This window comes from Polyergus mexicanus, unplaced genomic scaffold (genome assembly GCF_030449975.1).
Source record: "Polyergus mexicanus isolate NDT 795.1 unplaced genomic scaffold, iyPolMexi1.0 SCAF_6, whole genome shotgun sequence".
In the NCBI taxonomy this organism is placed as follows: domain Eukaryota; kingdom Metazoa; phylum Arthropoda; class Insecta; order Hymenoptera; family Formicidae; genus Polyergus; species Polyergus mexicanus.
The window spans coordinates 9,040,618-9,061,319 of NW_027223326.1; the positions used below are offsets into that span (position 1 = coordinate 9,040,618).

Genomic DNA, 20,702 nt, shown 5'->3' on the forward strand with positions numbered 1-20,702 from the left:
GAGATATGTGGGGTATAATATAATAATTTAACGTTTTCAATTCATACAAAAATTAGTAATAATCGTTTTTACTTCAATTAAAATCGATTATTTGTATCATAATACTTTTCGATGAAACTCATTAAGTGTTATTTGAAACTATAATGAGAAAAAGAATTTTTTAATCTTCGCATCTACATCCCCAAAAATGACTATTATTGTACGGTAATTCATATTGCGCTCGTAAAGAAGGAAACAAACCGGAAATGCACATTTATTTTTTTTCTCTCTGAAACAATTCCTCACAACTCGTTCGCGTGTTCCTTCGACAAACGTAACAAATTTATATTTTTCATTCTCACCCGTCGTATGCCATTGAAATCTGCCTTGCAAATTATGCGGCGTTGTTAGCCGCTCGCGGACATATCCTTATTTTCCTTGAGAAAACCCCCGTTACGACCGGACGCTTTACCGAGGATCCTTGGCAACAAAATTATGTTTCTCATTTCTGCTTCCTGCATTTGATTCGAGTTTCACTTGCAAATATCGCGATGCCGTTCTCCCCTAGCGACGTTATTTTTCTCCTTAACTCCGAGAAGTTTCCGTCGCTATGCCAGGTAACAAGGATTTTCCGCGTCGAAATTACATCTCGCTCGCCGTTGTATCTCGAATGCTGCGAGCTATTCCGCAACAGTCATTTAAACGTCTCTCGCAAGTCTCGCGAAAGTCCTTCCCTCCTCCTACTCACAATGCATTATCTTCCGAAATATAAAAGAAGTTAACCAATATGCAAAGTCTCCCCCAATTGTTATTTGTTTGACATTCAAACTCCGCGACGAAAGTTTCGATCTTAAATTCGTAACGCGCTGCAAATTTTTGTCGTATCTTGTCAAAGTAGGAAAATATCGATCAGCTGTTGAAATCTTCGAGCAACCTCGGCAGTTGGTAGAGAATATAGCGTATAAGGGCTTAAGCAAACGATAACGGACGTTAGTTACGGTAACAGGATTATATACTCGCCGCGGCGCGAGTATATACGATTTCGATTATCTCCCTATGTGTTCTTATCACAAGGCAATTTGCCAGAATTTCCTAGATACGAGACACGCATCGAGAATTGAATACATGACCCGCACAGCTCTAGTCGCCGCGTTATCTCTCGTCAAGCCGGAGGAAAAACGTTTTTCCGGTCTCGTCCAGGAACGATTGTTCAGAACTCATCTCGCATCACAAGACCGTATGTGTGTGTACGCACCATTTCTCTCCAACCATTTCGTGAGATTAACCGAAATGCCTGAGCGTATTCCGCTTTAATTCTCGCCGGCGATCTCGAGGCGCGCGACAATTGTTTTCCTTTAATCTAGTCGAACTTGTGGTTGCCATGGGCGTACGAGATTGACCGGCTATGTCGGTCACGTCTCTCACGCCCTACCGGAAAGTCAGATGCGAGAAAACGCCGGGATCTCTTATGTCTGTTCCCGCTTACCCGACCTATCTCCACGGACGGGCATCCTTCGTCCGTCAGTTCCCTCGAATTAACTCACCTCACCTTCGTCGCACTCGAGAGACTGGCAGGAGAACGTCGAGGGGGTCGTAATTCAAAGAGACGATTATCAATCGAGAGGATGTACGGCCGAGCAAGGGAGTTTATCTTCTTCTACGCCCAGCGTGGGCATCGTAATTGATTGGAAACCCGTAATACAACTTGTGCCGCGATAAGATAAACACCGTTCATCTTATGAATGACGAACCAGCCGGCTTTCAGGCTGTTTGTGCTGTATCGCTATCTCTTTCTCCGCAATGATATAAACTAACGTCTTTCAGCTCTTTCCGCCTTCTTTTTTTATCCCGAGACTTTTAAAATATAAATTTCTACAATGTGTTAAAATATTATATAACACACACATATATATATATATATATATGCAAAGTATTGATTGTAACAATGTATATGTAACAAATGCGTATTTTCAACAAACACGATGCTAGTTGTCAAACAAACATAAGAATATAAAATATATAAAAACTGTTAAAATAGTGTCTCGTTAGTTTTGTCCTAAATGGTATGTCATGCAAATTTGTAATTCTTGAATCGAAAATCTGTAACACGATCATCTTATCGTATTCAATAAATACTGGATAAAACAAACTACTCGCTTTGCAAGATCGAATGGTTTTTAGTTACGCAATATGATATTTACGATGAATCCGAGCTTGCGCACATGGAACGAGTACGCTGCGTTAAATTAACGTGGACAAATTAATGAAGCCATTCGGATCATAATGCGATAACAAACAATGCGGCATAATAAACACGATCCAAATGCGATTATTTTTAAATGGGTAAATCACAAAATCGTAGCTGCATATAAATAAACTCTCTTTTCGCTAGTGTGTTCTCTCTTGCTTAAAACAAATTATTAAAAAAAAAAAAAAAAAAAAAAATACAAATAATTTTATAACGTAAAGACGTAAACGATAATATTATCTTCCGATAAAATTATATCTACTGACCTTCTTTAATTTTCTCTTCTGTGAGAATCCTAATAATTTATATTAAACTTTACTATACTTTATTACAATTTGCAATAATAGAATACGCGATAAAATTTACGATGAAAATTTGCATTGAAACGTATAATAAGTATCTTAAAAAATACTCTTTGAAAGCTTGCGTATATTTCAATAGAGCAGCAAACGAGTTCGTTAATTATGTATGTATTATATCCTATTATGGCATTTTATATTTTATAATCCGACCAATGTCGCGTTTGCGTCTATCTTGTCGCGATAGAGAAAAGCGAAGGATAAAAACAGAACGGAAGATAATTCAATGAATATATTAAGGCGGAAGGTAAAATCGCATTTAAAAACAGCGCGCGGCTCATAGGGGATCGCTTCTAGAACGGAAGTTTCCGCGTTAAAAAAACGAGCTCGTTGCACGTGACGTTTATATCTCGCGCGTGCATCCGGGAATTAAATCGGTGCGAGTACTTCGATAAGTGCTTCGTATACGTCCTTCCATGACCACGTCGCGCAAGATGGTGATTAAATCGCGTTAAACGAAATAAAGTCATTATCTGAAACGCGCGAGAAACCGTTATTATTGTTTTTCCGTAGATTTCAATGGGACGGATACAATATGCGGACGCAGAACTATCGATAGCGGGCCGTGAGAAGGAACGGAGAGTTTGCGGAGAGTGATTTAACAAGGGCATTAAATTTGCGCGCGCGCGCGCGCGCTCGTGCGATGGAAGTTATAATTAAATTGCAAGCGGCTGGAGCATAGCGTGTCGCGGCGAGCGATGACGAGAAGGACAATTTCCGCGATGATGATTTTGTATTAAAATGATCACGTCGCTGTACCGCATTATTTAATTATTTAACCGCCAATTTGCTAATGCACCGCCCGCGCGCCAATGCGAAAACTACGTCGGGCATAATTTTAGATATTACGTGATTATGACTCGCCCATAATAACTAGACGCACAGGCGGTGAACGGGCCCGTATGCGAGTTATCGCGGAATTGTTCCTAATTATCGGCTATTAGTATTTATAATTAACGAACCCATAGCGAGTATCAAATTCTGCGTGCTTCCTGTTATTACTTGTCGAGAACTTTGCTCGCGTTGATCATTAATAATCGGGCTGCCGATTATCGAACGCGCATTCAGTTTTACTTTATGAGTCTAAACTCGCGCAGAGAACAACTGACTGGTAACTTGGGTGGCAAAATTGCTTCAATTATTGAATCGGGTTAAAATCTAGCCACGATCAACTTTAAGTTTACTCTCTAGACTATATTCTAAAATTCTAAACTACAAAGTATCTATGGCGATAATACACTAAACTGCGTAAAAATAATACGAGATACTTGTACTTTATGTTTATTTGTGCTATAGTTATAGCTTCAATAAAATTTGATTGTCTTTTTGAAATTATTTAATTAATTCTGTCACTTATTCTGTTACATCTCTTAATAATTATATTTGTATGTTTTGTCTTACTTTCCTATCCGCGCAAAAAAAAAAAAAAAAAAAAAGTATCCGAGGTACATTTTGTAGGCAGCTTCATTAAACTCAGACCACATTATTAAGCTCCAGCGTACGTGCAACTTTTCTCAAGCGAAAACATAAGCCATATGGATGAACTCGTCCAGCCTTTTGAGATCGCACTCGATCTTGTAGCGAGTACTTTCGTGTAATTCAAAGTTTTACAAAGGTCAAAGGTCAACTCATCCTTCCTATTTTTTTTTGTCGTCACCGTCGACGTTGCCGACGTCGACGAGTTTCTTGACTGAAATGCCTTGTCCGGATGAAAAGAGCCGTCGTCTGCCGTACGAATAAAAGGGTTGGCGCAAAAGTGGAGGTTGTAAGGAGACAAGAGGGAGTGAACGAGGGGAGAGCACGAGAACGACCCGCCCGTTACAAACGGGACATAAGTGACAAGTTGAGGGATTGCTGCGCCTACGCGGACGCATTGTGTGCAATCGCCATTCGCGAACGCGCTCACCCCCTTCCCTCCTTTATCCCCCTCAAAGATCTCCAACGCTCGTGAATGCGCGGAAATATTGCCGATCGCATTATTCCTAACGTTATCTCGCGCCACGTTCGCGCTATTCAAAATGTCGCGAAGGAAGGAAAGGAAAACGTTCCGACTTTCATCAACGTGTGCGAGCGTCTTAGAATAAACGACGTGACCGCGAGTAATCGAACGGCGCGATAACGAATGTCAGGGGGCAAAGAAATTTGTTTTCCTCCAGAGAGGAGAGGAAAAGACAGGGGGACAGAGAGAAGAGGAACATAGTCAAGCGCAACGCGCGACAAAAGGATCCATTACGAAATCCGAACAATTTACAGCGCGCATCAAAACTCAGAAACAAAGTTTACGCTGCCAACATCCATGGAATCGGCGAACATTGGCGGACTTCCAAATCCCACTGTTCTACTAGTTGACTATCGCTCCGTGTTCCTCGCGGAATCCACACTTGTTTGATTACTTTCAAAGTTCATTTTTACGGAATTGCGATGCGCAAGTGACTCCCCAAGGTAGGAATTCTAATCGACTCGATTACGGGAAGCTTTTAGAATCGTTGATACGTAATGTTATTTTAGTTTTGCTTTTCGTCGTTTTAAATTTTTCTATCGTTAGAAAAATTATCGTAATCAGTGCGCGTAACCTTCGGTTAGCTAAAATAAATATAATAAGAAAAACGTTATACAATTCGAATGATATAAATCATTTTACGTATAATATTACATTAGTAATAATTATATTAATAATGATAATAATGATAATAATAATTTTATAATTTTATATCCGGTATTAATCATTTTTTATATTTCTATCTTTCTCTCTTTCTAAAATTCTTGTGACTATTAATAGTGGATAAAGACTTACGGAGTTTAACTAAATTCTGTCTTTTTCTGTATTTAAAAAACAAATTATGAATTAAATTTCAAACTTTAAATTTTTTTTTCAACTTTACGTATAGTATTATGTATAGTAATCATTTATACATCCGATACCACATATCGTTGTTGTTATCAGATTCTCAAGTTACATGTACTTTCCCGAATTGGAACCAATTTGCCAATTAGCGGAGCATGTTGGCTGATTGACGTATCTTACCACCGTCGCGTAAGTGTGGGCCGTGTTACTACGGTGTGCAAACCCGAATCATCAGAGAAACGCGTCCTTGATTGGAAACGACCCAAAATCGGCAATTACGAGACGAATTTGGCACGTAGGTGCAACACGCATACGCCAAAATTTGACGTAACACGCGCCCGGGATGTCACTGCGCTATTATCGAGCCGGTTTCCGGTGCGGTGGAGAACCAGCCGTATTCCGACGCGGCTGGATGAGGCGGCAAAATACGTCAGATAGAAGGAGGCACGAAACTGCACGTCTGCCAACAAGAGCCGACCATTAGCGGTCTTCCGCCTACTGCGAAGACGCTGACGGAAAGTCTGGGAGCTAACAATGAATGAGAGTCTCTAGAATGGCGCACGAACTATTCGATCTAATTAGTGCTTTGGATCGCTGCCTAGACACGGTCGAAAGTCTGAGGTTGATCGTTATCGCGCTATCTATAATTCTGTAATCAAGCTATGACAAAGGCTGTCACTGATATATCTTTATAAAATTTGTTTTGCAAATTTGTTTAAGAAGTTTTTTTCTTTTCCTTCTTTTTTTTTTAAGACATGAAATTCTCTTGACCAGAAGATGATATTTTAATGCGATATAACGATATGAAAATTCGCCGCTCACATACATACACACACACACACACACACACACACACACACACACGATCTTTCTCTCCGTTTTCTTATTAAACTTTATCAATTTTTATCTTTGATGCCGATCTCTGAAGCGGAGAAGAAAAGATTAAGGCTTATAGAAATAATTACAATTTATTCTTTATAGGCAAGATCGGATCTAACAGAGATAAATTAGCACATTGCTGATTGTCTTTCATCAATTAATTAAAAAATAATATGTTTAAGAAGAAGAGAATTTCTATTTCTACGGCTAACTAATAATCCATCTTCACAGAAAGCATCGAGAATTATCAGCAAGTTACTCCTGTAGCCAATTAAATCGCCCCATCCCTCCGTTCTCTGTAAAAGGTACCTCTCTCTCCTCTAAAAATAAGTTACTTATCTCTCTTACAAAAATTTAATAAAACGGATTCGTGCCCTTCTCGCGCGACGAATCTCTCATTCTCTTTTTCACGTTTAACGGAATGGGAAACTTCTTTCATTTAAGCATGTCGGTTTGTGCGCCATTCGCGTTAGTTTCGTGGAGGCGTTTCGGGGACAATCGATCGCCTCCACTCCGATCTCCCCCCCCCCCCCCAATGTAATTACAGGTGGCGTGCTATGCTGTTGAGGGTGCTACCGTGACCACGTGGCACTCGTTTCCATCGCGCGTTCCAGAAGAACGAGAGCAAAGTTCCACGGAACGGAGCAGAATTTCGGGCAACGACGTCGCGGCGGCGGAAAAAAAAAAAAGGAAAACGGACGTTGAGGAGGGGCCCGCAAAAAGAGTCCCTTGAAATTCCGCGCCATATGCTCCATAGTACTTCTAGACTACTAACCCGGCCACACTCGAGGAACATTCGCCACCCCCTAGCCCGTCTTACCCTCCCTCCCTCCCTTCATCCCTCCCTCCCTCCTTCCCTCTTTTCCTCTTCTCTCCGCACTGCAGCCGTGGAGAGAAATTCAAATTTACGCACCGACTGCCCCGGGTGTGTTTTTCGAACTTATGAAAAATGAGTCTGGCGAGCCGGGCGAAGCCCCCCTGTTACTCCTCCTCTTTCTTTTCTTTTCTCTCGTGGTTTGCCACCCCCCCTGCTTTTTCGTCTTTGGGCTTGGATTTCCTAAACCCATCGTAAGCTATCCTATCGCCGCTGAGGCAGAAAAGTTTATTGTCGGTTGTGTTAAAACGTCTTCGAACTATTCGGACAGATGCTAAACCCAAGTCTTATGTGTGTCGCGTTTAATTCTTATATCCTCGCGTGATTTCGCGGTCAATCGTAACAGAGATGTTAGCTTGACAAATTGTCCACTGTATTGATCGATTAAAAGCTGTGCTCCTTTTAAAATCTCATTACAAAATTTTTATTACTTTGGTAGCAAAAAAGAAAAGATATAGTATGTTGTGAGAAATAAAAAGTTGAATTATAATTTTGAGAGGCGTTTAATGATTATACTTGTCTCCGCGCGGTTAATGCCAATTTAGATTAACGCAAGATATGCGATCTTTTAATTTTTAGCTTTTTCTCGTTCGCATCAAATGACCTATGTATAACATGTTTATCTTATCTAATTGGCGCCGGTTTATCTATAAATACGAATTATAAATTTATATAAAAATTTAGATATAACTTCTCATCTCGCTTTTAAAAATAGAAATTTAGATATAACTCTTTATTTTAAAAAGTGTTTACAAATTGTTATCAAATATTTAAAAATATAATAGTTAGAATATAGTAATTAGATTTTTCGTAGAAAAGATATCAATTAATATTATTTTTATGTTTTATTCAAGAGTTAAATTTAAATATTTGTTATAATATATTTAGAGAAAATTGAATTGTAATAATGAAATAAAGAAATATTTATGATTGATAAAAATACTTAAGTCTATTAATTATAATAAAATAAGAGAAGACTAAACATAAAAAGAAAACATATTTCTTTGACTTCTCTCTCTCTCTCTCTCTCTCTCTCTCTCTCTCTCTCTCTCTCTCTCTCTCCATCTCTTTAGAGAAACACTTTAAAGACATAACAGCTTTCAAAAGAAAATCGATATAACTTCTTTTTTATCTCCCCAGCTGCTACTCTTTTCTCCATCTTAAAAGTTCCGCGATTGGCGAGCGGAAGCAAACAGCATTGTTGGTCGGCTGGCGAGCTTCCGGATTTAATATAAATATACGTAAAGTTACTAACTCAAAACGAGAATAACTTAAACACAATAGATTTAAAAAAGTTTACTCGGATAAATATCATTCCGGCATAAAAAAAAAAAGGAAATAATTTATTTTATAGAGGCAATTAGAAATTAAATATCCTACAATTATTTAAAATAAATCGCAAAAATGATAATTTTCGACGACTAATTCAATAATTTCAATAAAATAAATCCTTTTCTTTCATTTATAATTTTCAATATATATCACATAACCCAATTTCTGTTTTCAAAAATACATAAAAATAATTAAATTATATGAATTGATACTCATCAACAATAAAAATTCGACAGTATACAAAAATCTTCATAGACAGACTTCAAAAACAAAGAATTTTAAAAATATCTATGTTTTTTTATCTTGAATCAGAAAGAAAGAGAGAGAAACATTTATATATTGTGTGTGTAAGTCAGAGTTTTAAAAACATAAAAAAAAAAAAATAGTAAAAATGTATATGCAAGAAAATACTTAATGCCTTTAATCTTAAGCTTAATATGGAATGAAGTTAGATCAGGTTAGATCGCGATACTATGACACTGCAGTACCGCACGTTTCGTAGTAAGAACGTGAAATATAGGTCATATGCATCGTGCCACCGTGTCTCCCGAGGTTATGCGTCATAATTCATCGCGTCCAGGTCGCGCGAACGGGCAAAAAACACACACGTGCGAACCGAGAAACTCCCGCCTGATACGACGATTCTTTTGTTACATTCAAAACTTGACAGTCGCGCGCGGCAATTCTCTTCAAAATTTAACAGTAAAAATTAATTACTCCCTTCTGTTCTCTTCCTTTTATCGTATGAAATATGCATTCTTGTCGATGCCCAAACTATCGATCGATAAGTCTTTCAAATTCCTCATCTCGTTGTCCTGATGTATCGCATCAAAAGTTGTAACTTTTCTTGGCTTCGAAACTATAGAAGTTGCATTTTTTTCGGAAATGCGATCGTCGTGTATGCTGCAATATCTCGCGTTGCATTATCCGCCGCTTGTATTCAAATTTTTACATTACGCCTTTCCAACGACGTTTTTCGGACTTAATGCAAGCGCGGCTGACTGTTTTTGCTCAAATATATACCAACAAATGCGAGACGCAAACGCGAAAGAAACGTGTTCCTTCGCTCGCGCGCGGGTTCCACCGGAGCTAAATGTCAAGAAATTCAATAAAAGAGAACTTGGAAAATTACAAGGCCCTCTTACAGTGCGTTGCTACACTCTCTCTCGCCGTTCCTTTTTTCCGTTCTCCTCACTCCATCCAGATCTGGAGGAGGATTCCTCTCGTACAAAATTCCAATGACTCTGGCCATTACTGCCGAAGATTACCCGTTCTCTTTCCTCGCATTTTTCGCCTTCCACAAATGTGAGAAGAGAGGAGAAGGGAAAAGGGTGTTGTCGCGTGGCTGTCTAACTTGCATCGATCCGGACCCTTACGATCGTTTCAAGCCTTAACGAGGTTAATAGCGGGCCCTTGGAAAACGCGACCGCGTGAGTATTCGCTTCCGCCGTTTCTCGCTTTGGCTTGTGTCGCAGCCACTCGGCGTGTTCAAGCGCAGTAGATACGAGTCTGATATTTGTTAGAATGGACGAAAAGGTCGTTCTAGTCAGCAGCGAACGAGCGACCAGCTTATCTGACAAAAAAAAGCCGGAGATATTTTTATTTTTCGTCTTATATATTTTTCAGTTTCTCGAAAACACATTTCGCGGCGTATTTTTTATTTTATATAATTATTATAAACGTTTATTATTTTGGTTTATTTGGCTTATTATTTCAATTTTAATTATATATATGAATTTTATTAAAAATTTATATTGCATTTATGAAAAATTCAGGGCACTCTCTTAATATAATCCGGTTTAGATTGTTTACTCATTCACGTTCCATGTAATTATGCTCACGTAAATCGTGAATAATATTGCTTAGCTAGCCATTTTACAGACGTCTAACTAAACAACGTAACGCGCGGTATATAATAATAAATTCCTATAATCGTAACTCGTAATTATAAAATCTTGTTACATGTGTAGTGCTGTGCAGCGAGCAACAAAGGTAGATACTTGGCAAAATTTGGGACGGAGAGATGCAGAGCTCGTGTTAAACGCGGCGAATTCTAACGCGGAGAGAAGATGCAAATTATTCACGGTACTCTGTGAGACGCGTCTTTTGACGCATTGCCGTTTTGCGTGTGTTGAATTAACAAAGACAAAAAAAAAAGAAAAAAAGAAAAAAAAAGAAAGCCTCTCAGAGAGATCTCAGGAAAACGCTTCTCCCTTTTGATGCTTCCGCAAGCTCGTTCTTGAAATTCGTTTCGAGATTCCTCCTTCGTGACGATTCGCAAAAAACTGTCTGCGAATTTCTTCTGCAAATTTACGATTCTCGTTATTAAACGAAAGTCGGTGTCGTCGTCCAACGTCAACGGAGCGATTCTTTAAAGCGGCCTTTTACATTCTCCGACATTAGAGCGCGTCGTTTTACTTTTTTTTTTTCGCGTTGCTTTGTGCGCACGCCAATTGTTGTTACTTCGATAAAGAGAAAGAGAATGGCGCGGGGGGGGGGGGGTTGGGGAGGGGGGGGATATAGAAGAATTTACGCGATTATCACTGATTCGATAGCACGGACGCGTTTCCTTTTTTTCGTCGACAATTCTTGCAACGCGCAGGAATAATCAGTAGCCCGATTCTATCAAGTTCCACGCCGAACCTTAATCAATTTGATCCAGACAACGAACACGTAGTTTCTCTACGTGGCTCGTACATCAGATGGATACGGGATGTTTCAATGGAGCAATGCGCTACAGTGAATTCCCAGAGGAATAGACAATTTGTAATCGCGTGAAAACATTCATGCAGTTTGAAATCAAATTGTGTATAATCTTTGAATTATATTTGCCATTTTTACGATATGCCATTTTCTCTATCGCTTTCGTATTTTATCCTGCGCTTTATTCGCAAATTATATTTTTCTTTCCCTCTTTGTTAAAAGATTCGGTTAAGAATATCAATAATCATTATAAACTATTGCTATTGCAAAATTGTAGAAATATCATATATCCACATAATAATATTTTTATATTTTCTCTCACATATTTTTAAAAATTACTTTACAAAAATTATAGATAGAATAAAATACTACAATAATATATATCAAATTTTTTTCTTTCGATTTTTTATTAATAAAATTGTTTTTTTAATTTCTTAAAAATTATTTTTAAGTACGATGTTTTTAAATAAAAAGATCAATGTATCATCGGTGTAAGAATTAAATCAAACTTCAATATATATATATATATATATATATATATATATATATATATATATCCAAGATATTTAAAATTCTTAAGAATGTATATGCATCTTCGTGCGAAGAGTACAAATCGCATTTACTCGTTCTATATTATGTTACATACACGTTTTTAGCAAGATGAAAATTGAACGATGTACCAGATAGAGTTAACTCTCGCTGCGCGTCTACAAGAATTCAAATTACTTCATCAAACGCCAAGTCGACGTCGCGGCGGCGGCAGTTACCGAGGCTACCTGTACGAGAGATGTGATCGTGTAATCCGGCACTTGTATGCGGTGCATGTTCCGCGAGCGAGTGAATGATCGCGCGCGTGTTTAGACTCGTGCGTGTAGATCGGATGCTGCGCGTGTTGGCGCATAGCACAGCCTGTATGCTTCGCGATGTACGACATGTTCTAATGTGACTGCGTACACGTAGCGGATGCACATGCACAGTTTACGAGCGAGCATTGAGTATCTGTGTGTGTGTATGTGTGTGTATGTAGGTACATCACCCCGACTTCGCGCGCACATATATCTGTGATTTAAAAATATAATACAATATATTCAACGGTCCTTATGCACCGTTTGTTTAGCTATCATGGGAGACCATAGTAGTCTCCCGTAAAGCCCTCTACTCTTTCACTCCCAACGTCTCTCCTTCCTGCTCTCTCGCCCTTCTCTTCTTTCGCGCGCGTCACTTCTCTTTATCTCATATTTCTCTCCGTTGCCGACTCCCAATCTCGCCGCGTGTTCTTATGTTTTCTGGACATTTTTTTTTTTTTTCGTTTTAGACCACTGTATCTTTCCGCTCTCTCCCGCTTTTAAACCGCGTCAAAGGAAGTTTTTAACTATGGCACTTTCAACCGGGTTGTGCGTGTAACACACGTAAATACATTGCTAATTCGTCACCTTTTTTTGTGCAAAGGCCGACAAAAGTCGTGCCTCCTGCTCGTGAATTTATTTCTCATTAGAAAATTAACCTTTCTCTCGCGATACACTTTTATCGCGAATGAGTACAAGAGAAGAATATGCGGAACTGACATCCCGTTTTCATAAAATACGAAAATCACTACATATCTTTTTTATCGATTCTATCAATTTCATTTGTATCAATAATAAAAATAATTTTTGTTTTTTTTTAATTTAGCACACGTTACGTCTTTTAGAATCAGAACGAAGAGACGATTAAGTTTTTCGATTATTGAATTTGCAATTAGCCCGTCTAAATTACGCGAAATATTATTTCTTTGCATAAATAAGTAATGGACAAGCTTTTGTTGTTCACCTGCCTCTGTTGAGCGAACACGCGAAATCTCGATTGCGTTTCGTGACGTAGGTTCGTCGAAGGTTAAAAACAGAATCTTACGTCGGATCTCTCGATGGCGCGATATTGTCGAAACTTTGCGGGTTGTACCTTGTATTCGTGCAAACTTTCAATAGCAAGCGGAATTTTTTTACGACGCTAGAAATATAAACGATCATTATCTCATTGTTGTATGCCTTACTAATGTCAATCAAAAATTATACGGAGAGAAAAAATATCTGTCAACGTATATATTATTTGCTTATTATACGTATCAGTATATAACGTATCTACGTATTTACTTATTCCTTTTCATTTCTATCAGATATAAATTTTCTTTTATTTTATTTTATAACGAGATGTACTTGCATATATACTTTATATTATTCTTTTATGTTTTAAGAGCAAGATAAATTTAGTAAACGTAAAATGTGCTAAACGTATTGTCAAGTGTGTGCGGGCAAAAAATCCAGGCATAGTTCAGGCAGAATTAATTTACTTCAACCCATTAACTTCACATTCAGGTTCATTGTATTATAGTCTGGGTTATTTATTTACCAAGCAGGAAGCTCATTGGTAACCTGGCTGGGCAATGTTGCGGCGGAAGAAGACGAGCCGGAGAAACGCCTGGCGTGCTGGTGGCTTAATTGCTCGGGGATTCCAGCTCGTTATGGCCGGTGTCGCAGGTACGCTTACATAATCCGTTACAGCGGTTTCGCTAACCCAGTTCGCGACCCTGGTTCGCTCGGTCATTTACTACGGAATCGAAATTTCTATTCGTCGTTGGGATCTTAAGGCGTAACCATAATCGTAGCTTTTGTCCTCGTTTAGCCGATGCAATTTATTCCATCTTTCCATCGGTGAGGATTAAAGATTATCCGCGTCTTGCATCTTATTGAATACCTAGCTAAGTATTGAGCGAACATCCTTATGCAGAGATGTATAATCAATCTCTGACTACGATACATTAATAATAATAATAATAATAATAAAAAAAAAACAACAGATATATCTATATTCCAGCATTGTATCAAAAGCAATTATTGCATTATACAACGCATAAAAATTATTTCAAACATATTTTCAAAAAATAATATAACTCACTTTTTCCAATTTTGATTAACACAGAGCTAACCGCTACCGGCTTTACCGCCACTTTATTTTCAATTTAAGCTTTCCAGATTATCAAAATATTTATCAAAAAATAAAAATCTAGATACTTCTGTAAAAATAAATTGTCAGTATTATAATATTGTATTCATTTATAACATTCTCTAATTTACAAAAGTCTATTTTAAATGTCGAAATTTTTCCGATCTATCGAATTTTCTCATCGTTTAGCAGTTTGTATCATTAGCATTTATCCGATTCGTGGCTCTTCGTCGCTACCCTCTCCCGTAAGTTTCTAGTACCCCGTGGAAATTTCTCAATGTGCGCCACCGGCAAGTCTATCTTCGGGGTGTAATTCGCGGACGTCGACGGAATACCAATGTCGTTGCCGTCGTTCTTTATCATCATCCTCGTCGTTCTCCATTCTCCCCGTGAATGGTCATAAAAGTTTAGAGGAGAGCCCGTTTGGAGTACGGAAAGAAAGAGAAAGAGAGAAAGAGAGAGGAGGGAGACAAAATGAGAATCTTGCAAAGTAAGAAAAGAGATGGATAGCTCGTAGACGATCTACTTTATTGCAGCATCGGACATTATGTAGCTTATGAAGGCGAGATGATAGAGTTTTGGCCGGATCCGAGAGAGAAAAGGAGAATGAGGAGCTTTCGTCCGTGAATGAAGGATCAATCGTTCCGTATATTGACTGGTATGGTGAGAGGGTCGAAATGAATTTTTATACACTCATCATTCGCCATTCATTCACTGCTGAATAATAAAATGGAGCAAATTCACCGGGAGCATATATAGAATTAATTGGTTATGCAACAGGAAACCGATTGTTATTGTTGGCACTTTCGTATTGCACAATTTACTCTGGTTTTCATCAGAAATGGAAAAAAAAAAAGTTATATTGTTCCGAAAATGTCGTTTTATGATTGCAATTAAATAATAAATGTTAACGCATATTTCTTTCTTTCGCAAATACGTCCAAAACGGATTTTCAAATGCCGTTTTACGAATGCATTAAATCTGCAACGAATGTTTTACATCTGCATTAATTCTACGTTCAAAATTTTCTTACATTATACGTACAATTTAGAGATGATATCTTGGTGTCTTGCACTAAGGTTATTGTTTATATATATATATATTATCGCGATATTACGCCGCGTCATTGTTTATGCGATTGCGATTGCAATCTTTAATACGAAACTCTAGAGGCTGCTTCTTTTTGCATTTGAATTGTAAATTTCGTACACCGCGTGCGTGGAATGATAAATACAATCCTTCGTTCGTACTCCCCAGAGATCCGTACGTGACTCAGTCCGGAGAATAGCTCCTTGCTTCTTGCGAAGCGGCGGATTGAGCTTTTCGATGCTTTTTCCTACGAGAAGGATAACCACGAGAGATAACTGCGAACGAGCAGTGAATTAAATCGAAGTCAATATTTCCCTTGAATTATGAAAGAACCATCAGAAAGATACACTCTCGTGGGTAGTAAGATGGTAGGTACGCAAGTGTCAAGTCGAACGCATAACACATTCTTTAATTTAAAAAATAATTCATCGTAAGCTTTCGTCGAACGGCATTATAATAAATTCTCGGCGATCTCAAACGGATACGTTTTCGCTAAAGCAAATCGTCAAGCAATTTTGACGCTTTATTGAAAAATGATGTAAATGGATATGAATCTAATAAAGAGGCAAGATAATTAATTGTACTATTTGTGTTTTTCAATAGAAACAAATTCCAGCGCGCAAAATTAATATTCAATCTATGTATTGTTATTAATCAGAAAAATACCAGTTACATTATTCGTCAATTAAAATGATTCTATTTGTTTTTTTTTATGTGTTCTCGTATATAGCCCGAGTATTACGGTTCAGTAATTATCGTTATAACGATTTCAAAATCCAATAAGTTTGATGCGCGGTATTAACTTTGCGACGATAATTTATTGTATATCCCGTTACATCTTCGCGTCATTTATCTTCGCGAAAATGCAAGTAAATCTTTCCATCGATCATTCATCGAGATTTTTATCGATGAAACGTTGCTATCTTATAACATATTAACATCGTCATCATCACACCGGCAACGTATTTTGTTATCGGCGGCAAATTCATTTCCGAGCATCGCCGAATCTTCGACGATTCCTCCATTCTCGAATGAGGATTGCAGTTTTCCATTCGGCGCGAATCGGCGCGGATCGAGGGATGAAGGAAGAAAATAAGGATTTAAAAAGACACAGAGAGGCGATGGGAAGAGGTGGGAGGACGTACGCCCAGTGGATCAAACCGAATCCAATAACTCCTACGGGATTACAACTCTGGCCCACGGGAACCGATCGTATCCCGAAGAAATGGCGGGTACGAGACGTGAGATAGAAAGAGTGAAGTGGAGACATTCGCGAGGGAGGAAGGAGGAGTAAGTTTAGAAGGGTGGATCGTCCGGAAGAGAAAAGTGGAGAGGTTGGCAGCTTTCTTCTTCGCGCCACAACAGCAGGGGACGACGATATTTTGTCGAGGTCGACCGGAATGTACGGAACGGTGCGGGCTGCATTTGTATCAGATATAACGGGCGGATCGGGCAACGCTCAGCCTGCGTAGAGCAGAGAAATAGAAGAGGAAAAGAGAGAAAAGGAGAGAGGAAGACAGAGAATTCCGCGAGCTGGATACGTTACTCGGACACGTAGCCAATATTAATCCGCGGCGAACGCAATAATTGCTGCCGCTTTTTATATATCGGACACGATTGCCCCCTCGAGCAATCGGGTCGCGCGGGACAAACGGCAAACGGTCGGAGCCACCGCCTCCGCTAAATGATAAGAAAATACGCTGTTCAATCACGAGCTTGTCAGGTTCAACGGACGGTTTCCGTGACGCGCCTCGCAAAACGTTCCCGGCAAATTGAATTTCTCGAGGCACTTCGCGGCGAATCGCCCAAACTCGAACACGCGAGCAACGAACACAGGCGGCGTGAGCGAACGTACAACGACTTAGCCGATTCCAGCCAAGTAGCAACGGTAACTCCTACGATAGAACGATGTAACTTATAAGTCGTTCGCGGGATTTTGACAAATCGTCCGAGACCGACCAGTTCGCGATTTTCTCCACGCTCTTCTTTTTTTTTTTCTTCCTTCTCCCTTCCTCGTCCTTTTTTTCCAACCCACATCCCGTCACTTCGCTCCTTCTTTCCAAGCAGCCTTACCAGTGCCGGTGCACTAAATCCTCGTGCCACGCCGCGCGAAAACTTTTTCCCCGCCAAAGTTGGAGTTTTCCCGGGTTTTATCGACGCGGTGCGGGTAGTTTTTACTTGGCAGTTCTTTTTTTTCTCCTCCCTCTTCCTCCTTTCCCATCCGCAATCCGATCCCTTTTTCGTTCCTCACCCTGCTCCCGGTGTGATCCGCCTTCGCTCTCGTCTTTACGTGGATCGGATAAAACCCAACGGCCACGCAAATCAAGCGTAACGAGCGGTTGCGTCGCCCGATCGGCCGAGAGAGCTTCGCGATCGATACGATATCGCGAGCGGAGGTTTCTCGTACGACGATAACGTTTAGCCAGTTATGTTAATCCGATATAGCTTATCAATTGCTTCATTAATATCCTATCTATAACTTAAAATGATAACATAGACCTCGTATTCGTACCTTGCAGCGTTGTGCAACCGTCCTTCGATTGGAGATAACAACGCAAGCGAATTCTATACGAGATAAGTAGAATTCACAATCGTGCTTAACGCTAAATGTGTGTGATACTACATTTACTATGTTTGGCTTTTTGCACTAATTGAAAAAGTGAGTTTTGTACAAATTAAAGATAAGAATAATGTAAAATCATAAGCGTTTTCTATAAGAAGGCTCGGTAAAATTCTATGTCGAGACAATTTCGACACGAGATCACAGAAGAGATCGCAATATATTTACGTTGAAGCGTTAAAAGGAGCATCGTGGCGTTTCTCAGTAACCTCGAGACTGATCTTTGTTGACGAGACAAATGGAAAAGCACAAGCAACATCGAATGAAAAAGAATTGTACTCACTGACTAAGGTGAGAAAGGGCATATTGTGCTGCAGAAAATGGGGCGGGCTGCATGCTTCTTCCGGTCTAGATACTGCACTTCCCGTTTGCAGCTCGATCACGTGGCCGTCTCTTCGGTAGAATGTCATGCACATAAAACCGCTCCGACTGGAAAAAAAAAAGAACGCGGAATTTTATAAAGGTCGGAGAAGAGCGACATATTCCACCGCTTTAATCACATTCGTTATTATCCGAACAGACACGCGATATATGTTGAAATTCTCATTATTAGAAAGGATTATAGAGATATCAATGCGATTTTTTGACGGTTTTAATTCAACTGTTCGTGCGACGGAAATCTTTTATATAACGCGTATTTCGAAGATTAAGTAATAATTTTGAATATTTATAAATATATAAGCTCTATAAAACGCGTTTCTTTATCTTTCTGGTGAAAAAATCCAAACATGAATCATTCGTCGATAAATTCTAATATTGTACAAAATAGTGTCGTGTGTAAACGAGATGGAAGGACGACGATCTTACCAGCCGACAGTGAAATGTGCTACCAACATTGTCATCGTCATGGTCTGCGCACCGTTCGACTGCTTTATGCTGTTGCAGAGGATCTTCACGTCCTGATCCTCCGGTCCGGGCACGTATTGTAAGTCCATGAACCCGCTCTCAAAGCTCGACGAAGTCGCGTTCGGTCGAGCGACGTGCAAGGAAGCGTTTCGGGGATGAAACGTGTAAGATCTGCCGAGGTCCAGAGTGTGCCAAGTCAGTCCGCCACTCGAGTGTCCGGTCAGCCAATTCGGGAACCGACATTCGCCAGGAGACGAGACTAAAATCAGAAATACACACACCGTATTGTATTAACGATGCGTCTTTGTATCTAATTAAAAGTAGAAAATAATCACATTTCAAAATTACATTCTTCTCAAGTGAACAGAAGAAACTGAAACAGGCTTCTTATCCTTGAAATAATTTAATACGAAACGCTTCTATTATTTTCGACAAGATCTACGAACATGTATACCAAGAAATGAATTTTAAGATCGGATATATCTATCTGTAACACTTTTGTTTGTATTTTATTAACAAGATTCTTTTATATTTAAACATTCAAATCATTCAGATCGCGAGACAAATTGCATTTAGATTTTCTCGTTACTTAAATGGCCGATCGACCTCTCGCGATTTCTCCTTTGGAACTTCTCTTCGCGACCTCAACTATCGTAGAACGAATGATTCTCCAGGTCACCGTTACACGTCCCGCCACATATATGAGTTCGTTGCCCGTAAATGCCGCAGAATCGACGACAGCGACGTATGTACGTGATGGTTACGTCGTATCGGTCGGGCGATACGCCCGTGCTCAAAAATTCCACGGCCTTTCAACCGTAAAGTCCTTCGTATCGCGCGAAATGACAGTCGATAAAGCGACGACCTCGATACTCGATATAGAAAAAATCGCAAAATAGTCACCCCCGAATGCAACCAATCCCTCCCCTCCTCAGTCTCTTCCAGTCTTTTCCCTTCCGTTTGGCTTTCATCCCTTTCCGTGTAGCGTGTAGCGCGATGCACTATGCGACCGATGCACTTCCCCGAGTTATACCAACTCGCCGGGACGTTCCACTTCCGCTCGCGACATGTAAAATCGGAGTATCAGGAGAGCGCGGGTTCGATCCGCGTCGAATGTTATATCCACGGCGAGAGGATACGGAAGGGTTAATCGAGCGCGCGGCGGCTTTTATGGCGCATAAAGGCATCGTTGGACCCCACATGGCGAAAAGAATGAAAATAATTCAACTATCCGCTCGGATAAGTTCATACAACGCGACACAACGCGACGGAGATACAAATTTCGCCATCGTAAAAGTCGAACGGTCTCCATTCACTTGTCCCTTCATCTAACATCGTTATTTCCTCACCCACGTGGCTTCTTTTTTTTGACATTACGTTAAAATTAATTAGACCGATGAATATACAGTTACCATCAATATGTGTCAGACTTGCGATGATTTGTTTCCTACTTTTTATTTTATTCATTGATATTTCTTGATTGATCTGTTTCTTTTATTTTTTTTTTTTTTTCATCGAGTATGAATTACTATCTCTCTCTTGTATGTAATTTATTTAGTAATATATGTGTAAGACGTGACGTGAAATTTTCAAACGAAACCGCGTAAAAAAATACACAAAAGAGATACGCGTGTTACGTAATATCACGTGAATCGGTGACCTATATCTTCACGGTGAAATCGGCATCATTTAAATTTCCTAAACGATTTATACTACAAATACAAATTGCATATTGTTTCAGTTTCCTTCTTTTTACATTAATTGCAAAAAACGATAAAATATAAATGGCACGTCCCTTTGTGACAACGTGATGCAGCAAAATTTGTGACGCAATAATAATGCCCTACATTCGCGTTATTATTTCTGTTTTCTAGAAGCTTGCTTTTTTGTAATGACGTTATCAGTTTTCACGTTTTCGGCTAACTCGTTTCTCCAGAAAATCGCGGGAG

The 20,702-nt window shown here is 39.4% G+C and overlaps 1 protein-coding gene across 7 annotated transcripts in view; it reads right to left on the reverse strand.

The window, feature by feature from the left end:
• Positions 1-20,702, reverse strand: part of LOC138933807 (uncharacterized) — a 249,198-nt gene that overhangs the window by 24,484 nt on the left and 204,012 nt on the right. For all 7 annotated transcript variants that reach the window (XM_070296812.1, XM_070296807.1, XM_070296808.1 and 4 more), the window contains exons 8-9: positions 18,715-19,012; positions 18,191-18,336 (exon numbers count right to left, since the gene is read on the reverse strand). In XM_070296812.1, the coding sequence (XP_070152913.1) occupies positions 18,191-18,336; positions 18,715-19,012 (444 nt within the window). The remainder of the gene's footprint in view (positions 1-18,190; positions 18,337-18,714; positions 19,013-20,702) is intronic.